The 6,000-nt window shown below is 48.5% G+C and overlaps 1 protein-coding gene across 1 annotated transcript in view; it reads right to left on the reverse strand.

The window, feature by feature from the left end:
• KCNK1 (potassium two pore domain channel subfamily K member 1) overlaps positions 1-5,518 on the reverse strand; it is a 68,158-nt gene extending 62,640 nt beyond the window's left edge. Inside the window, exon 1 of the mRNA XM_043925882.1 lies at positions 4,852-5,518. Coding sequence (XP_043781817.1) covers positions 4,852-5,206 — 355 coding nt within the window. The 5' untranslated portion in view covers positions 5,207-5,518. The remainder of the gene's footprint in view (positions 1-4,851) is intronic.
• Between the last annotated feature and the right edge of the window lie 482 nt (positions 5,519-6,000).

The raw sequence follows: 6,000 nt of genomic DNA on the forward strand, positions 1-6,000 counted from the left end.
ACTGTCTTCTAGAAAGTTTTCTAAAAAGAAGTCAGGCACTTAGAACTCCTCTGACTGAACCGTTTCTTCCAAGCATTATTTTAAGCAGGTGTTAGCAAACTTTCTAGAAAAGGTCGGACAGTAAATATTTCAGGTCCTGCGGCCCTCTGGATTCTGTCACAACTACTCAACTCTGCCACTGTAGGTGGAAAACGACCGTAATACAGAAGAAAACGGGTGTGTGGCTGGGCATCATAAAATTTGTTTATGGATGCTTAGATGTGGTTTTCATAGAACTTTAACAGATCAGGAAGTACTTTTTTCCTTTTGACTTTTTAGAAAGCTATTTGAAAATGTAAAAACCATTCTTAGCTCAGGAGACACAAAAGCAGGTGGTGAGTCAGACTTGGCCCAGAAGTCACAGTTTACCCATCCCTATTCTATTCTAAAAGCTCAATTAAGTATTTGCTGTTAGTGATAACACATTTCTCCTTCTGAAAATAATTTGAAAACTAAGGATCTGTCAGGTATCTCCTATTACCTTTTCCCTCTTTCTCTTTTTGAAAACTACCAATGCTACCAACCTGGCTAAAACAAAGGCCACTGTAAACCAAGGTAAATTAAGTTCCTTTTCTGAGTTCTTGAAACACAAGTTTCAAAACATCTCTTCATAAACACTGATAAGGCAGCATGCTACCAATGGCAGAAAGGGGGACTCAGCAATCGTGTGACCCCCATGCTCACAAAGCAGCAAAGGTCATGAGAGCTCTAGTTAAGTATGTAAAAAACTGCATTTCCATCATCCAGCATCATGATAGACCCCTGTTTAGGGGAATGAATAAAGAAACAAATGTGGGACTTTCCTAGTGGTCCAGTGGGTAAGAAGCTGCCTTGCAATGCAGGGGACTAGGGTTCGATCTCTGGTCAAAGAACCACGATTCCACATAAGGAACAACTAAACCTGAATACCGCACTACTGAGCCCACGCGCCACAACTAGAGTCCATGGGTAGCAGGAAAAGATCGCACATGATGAAAAGAAGACCCCACGTGCTGCTAAGACCTGCTACACCCAAATAAACAAACAGATAAACAAATAAAATTTTTATTAAAAAAAGCAAATCAAAGTAAACTGACATGACAAACTCTTCTTAAGAATGAATGAGATCAATCATCATTTTATCTGGCTACTAAAGATAACTTTAATAAAAGTGACTTCTCACTCTCCAAGCATCACCTCAAGGTGCGTGCACCTCGACACATGCATGCACACACACAGTCGTGTTCAACACTTTGTGACCCCATGGACTGTAGCCCGGCAGGCTCCTCTGTCCATGGAATTTCCCAGGCAAGAATACTGGAGTGGGTTGCCATTTCCTATTCCTGGGGATCTTCCTGACCCAAGGATGGAACCTCTGTCTGTTGCATTTCCTGCACTGGCAGGCAGATTCTTTAACACTGTACCACCTGGGAAGTTCTAAGTGGGAATTATTGGAATCTAAAATAACCTGTGAGAAATGGACTTTTTCCTGCCATAACAGTAAACAAGGACATCATCAGCCACTGCAGCCACCATGGATCGTGAGATGGTGAGGAAATATCTATCTCCTCTCAGGATAGGAGAACAGGATACTGGCCCAAGATAGATGAGGTACATGTCAAAGTAATGACTTCCGTGAGCCCAGACTCTTGGATCTTCCCATACCTAGAAAAGCACTAAATTCTTTAACCTGAGATATCTGGTTTTCCTTTAATTCCTTTAATTTCCTTTAATTCACAGCGTTAATCTTTTGATGTTCAAGGCTATCTGCCCTTGGTTGCAAAACTTCTACATAACCTGGCTCCCCCTCTTGCCTCTTCAGAGCAGCTCTCTCACAGTCACTTGAGATGTTGTCTCCTGGGGTTGAGGCCCTAAAAATTCCCACCAAGTAAAACATAACTCTGAACTTTTAGACTGTAAATATTTAAGTCCACATCTCCTTCCCTTTGAAAAAGTGAAACTGTACTTTCTTCCATCCTCATGATTTCTATGTGGACGTTGCTATATCTTTTTTTTTTTTTTTAAATCAAGAAGTAAAGAGATGTTAAATGATTTTCTGGAAATTATTCAGAGTCTTTGGCAAAGGAGAGAATGAAAAGAACATGACTGAATTATCAACTCAAGGCTTCTTCCAAACAGACCATGAAGACTTTACCCACTTATTTCCAGAAATGGAAGCTTGTGCTTTCTGGGATGACAAGGTTCTGCCATAAAATGTTCATGTTCGGTATGATGATGATGACTACCAAGAACCACATTTTTGAAACAGGAATTGTTATCATTCTGGTCAGGCCAAGAGCTGACCACACTGACTGACTGGTAATGATAATCTCTGTGAGTTGCCATCCACTATGGTGGAAGAGTTAAAAAAAAAAAACATTACAGCATGTCTAGGGGATGGACAAGTTGTCAAGAATCTGCCTTCCAATGCAGGGGATGTGGGTTCAATCCCTGATTAGGGAACTAAGATCCCACATGGCATGAGGCAACTAAACTAAGCCCAAGAGCCTTAAAAAAGACCTAGCACAGCAAAAATAAAAAATAAATTTTAAAAATTAAAATTAAAAAAAAAATCTACCTGAAGAAAAGCATAAACCACAATTCCAATTGATTTGAGTTGCCTGGTACTTTTCTGGAAAACATTTTGCTGGTAAGGAAGTATAATGTATTGACTCTAAAAATCACCTGATCCTCTGCTACAAAACCAGTAAACACATGGAACATCAAACATAGCAGAGGATGAGTCAAAACAAAAGCAAGAGAAGAGTATCTTTGATTCAGAATACAATTCTACATTTTAATGGAATTCTATTTGAATCAATAAATTCTATTTTATCAATGACAAGAATTCATTGCTTTGCTAATTTTACAAACCAAGAGGCAATCCTTTTTCATCTTGTCTATCCTTAAGTGCTCCTTGCACTGATTTCCTAAATGAACTCTTGTTTTGCCTGAACACACACTTTCTTAGGAACTACAATGCAATCTGAATACCAATAATAAGACATCTTTCCTCGTCTTTTTTTTTGTTTTTAACAAGAACTGTGGATTTTTGTAATTGCAAAAAGGGACAGAAGGGAATCTGGGGAATAATAGTCTGTTCAAGATGTAAACTAATATTTTTGACATTTAACTATGTGCCCTTGATGTTGAGATGTACATGGGCTATGTCAGTGATGGACGTGTGCTGCCTAGGAACAGCAAACCTGTCCCTTTCCTCATAACACTGTCCTTACTCTGTTACTTAGAAAGGACTAAGAGTTATCACCATTCTCCATAGTATTTACCCAACACTGTGACCCAGTTGTAGATCTTCTGCAGCTCCGTGAAACCACTTGCTTTTGCAGAGAAAAAAACGATTCCCAATTTAGCACATATTCCAAGGAAAGGCACCCTGAGTTCTGGGGAACAGAGCCAGGAAAGACAAAGAAAGCAGAACTGGTCGAGGAGGGCGGGTGGGAGAAAAAAACAACTAAAGAAGAGTGTTGGAAAAGTTAAAAAGTAAAATAACAGGTCTGCCTTACGACTACTTTTAAAAAGTGTCACAATACAAACTAGAATTCTACTTCTGTTTATTGCAGGGCAAATTCAAGTCAGTTTAGTAATTCACCCCACACTTTTGAATCACTGTTTTCACTGTTTTACAGGATACCTGGATGGCTTACCATTACTCATTACCAAATAATCACCAGAACAATCAACTGGGTTTAGCCCAAGGGGATTATACAGAAATAAACCGCGAGAGGCCCAGAGAGGGTGAGGAGAAGGAAGAGTCCGAGAAACACGAAGTACTTTCACCTGTAAAGGTGGGGGTAGGGTACCACACGTCTCTGGCAGGGAAATCACAAGGATTAGGTTCCAGGACGTCGCTGGCAACTAGGAAGCCGGTGACCTTGTGGAAGCCAAGACGGATTGCTCAAAGAATTGATCTCATGTTGAAAGAGACGGGACTGCGCTGGATGCTCGAGACCACCTTTCGGGGTCCAAATTCCAATGGATAACAAATCCTCTTAGGTGTGTGTGCCCCACTGAGCCGTGGCTGGGACAACTCAGCCTTCTCCACCCAACCTGGCACAGTCACGACGCCCTGAGGCGTAGGGACGGCCTTCTCCCGCCCCCAGGACACCCCCCATTCGAGAATGTGCTGCCAGCTGAGCCACGCGAGCCAAGTGGTGCTTGGAAGTTGAAGGGGACACGAAAAGTTGGGGGGGGGGAAACACCAAAAACTGCTGAATCAGGGTGCCCCCATTTTGCCTGCTCACGGGCTATCGGATGCTCCTTTCCCTCACCCCTCCTCCCGCTCCGAAAAGAAATCGGATCCGCCTTTGCGCTCAGAGGTCACCAGCGAAGAGCTGAATGATGTCACTCGGCTTACCCTGAAAGGGCCCCCACGTAGAAAACAGCCGAAACACCACCGTATCATGAAAAGACAGGCCGCCTCCGGAGAGTGACCCCTTCAGCGCGCTAAAGGTTCGGCAGCCTCCCCCCGCAGATGCGGGCGGGAGGAAGGTGAGCGCCCTCGGAGCACCCGAGTTTCCATCAGCCCCGGCCTCACCGCGCGGCCGCCAGGGCGGCACGACTCCAAGAGGGCAGTTCGAGGTAGAGTGTCGAGAACCAAAGAAAGCAGCCCAGGGAGGGGGACCCCTGCTGCCGCCCAGGCCGAAGGTCTAGGGACCACGATCCGAGAGCTCCGGGAGGCCACCTCGCCGGCTTCCGGCGCCGCGGAGCCGGTCCCCCGCGAGCAGCGCCGGAGGGGCACAGGGCAGAGGGCGGAAGGGGGCGGGCGGACCGAAGGGCCGGTCCGGGGTCGGGGGCGCGGGGCGGGCCTCCTACCTGTGGTGGAGAGCACGGTGCTGGCGAAGAAGAGCGCGGAGGTGAAGTCCCAGTTCCAGTTCCCGGAGGCGTTGCTGAGCACCGACACGCCGTAGTTGCTGGCCTCCAGCACCCGGCCCAGGAACTGCTCGAGCTGCGGCTCCGAGAGGCAGTCGTGCTCCTCCAGGAAGCGCCGCTTCAGCTTGCGCAGGTCCTGGCGCAGCAGGTCCTCGTAGGGCAGCTCTACCGACGAGAAGACCACGGCGCCGAAGACCAAGTAGAGCAGGTAGCCGAGCACCAGGAAGCCGAAGCACCAGGCCGAGCGGTGCCGCTCCACCAGGCGCACGCACGAGCTGCCGGCCAGGGACTGCAGCATCTTCCCCGCCGCCCGGCCGCCAGGCCCGCGCCGCACACCGGCCCGCCGCTCGCCGGATGCCCGCCGCCCCCTCCGGCCCGCCCCGCCGCCCGCGCGCGCGCTCCGCCCGCAGCGCCCGCTGCCCGCGATTGGCTCGCCGCTCCGGAGAGCTTTTGGCTCCCTTCTTTTCCTGTTTCCTTGCGAATAGAAAGGGCCCAGATGATGTGGCGCTGACGTGGTGACCGGCTCAGGTAACCTGAGAGTCGCCCTAAACCGCCGGGCAAACTTGGAGGCTGGGCTGGGGGCTGCGCGCGCTGCCTGGCAGCGCCCGCCCTGGGCTCCGCCCCCCGGGCTCTTGGAGCCCCGCCCTTTCTCGCCCGGTCCCGGGGCTCCTGCAGCTACCCGCCGGGCTTCACCCACCCGGCCACCAGAGCGGACCGCGGGCGGGCTGGGAGGAACGAAGGGAGGGTGTGTGCGTGCTGTACATTTATAGGTTATGCGCTGAAGGTCAGTGCGTGCGTGTGTGTGTGTGTGTGTGTATGGGTGTCGGTGCGTGTACGCCTCTGGGCTGTGCGCTGCGCACCCAAGCCCCTGGCCCCCAGCTACACAGTTTCCCACCTATTTCTTCTTAATGGAAGCCACAGTTACAACAAAGCAAGTGCTGGGATACTTTCCATCTTCTTTTATTGGCCTAAGGATTGAGCAATCTGATGATGGTGAAAATCCCGGAATCCCGGAATCTCAAGGTTGGCAGACACCTTGAACCTGAAGAGTAAGGCAGAGTTTTGGACGTCACACTTCTGAATCCTAATTCT

Source organism: Cervus elaphus, chromosome 15 (genome assembly GCF_910594005.1).
Source record: "Cervus elaphus chromosome 15, mCerEla1.1, whole genome shotgun sequence".
Taxonomy (NCBI): domain Eukaryota; kingdom Metazoa; phylum Chordata; class Mammalia; order Artiodactyla; family Cervidae; genus Cervus; species Cervus elaphus.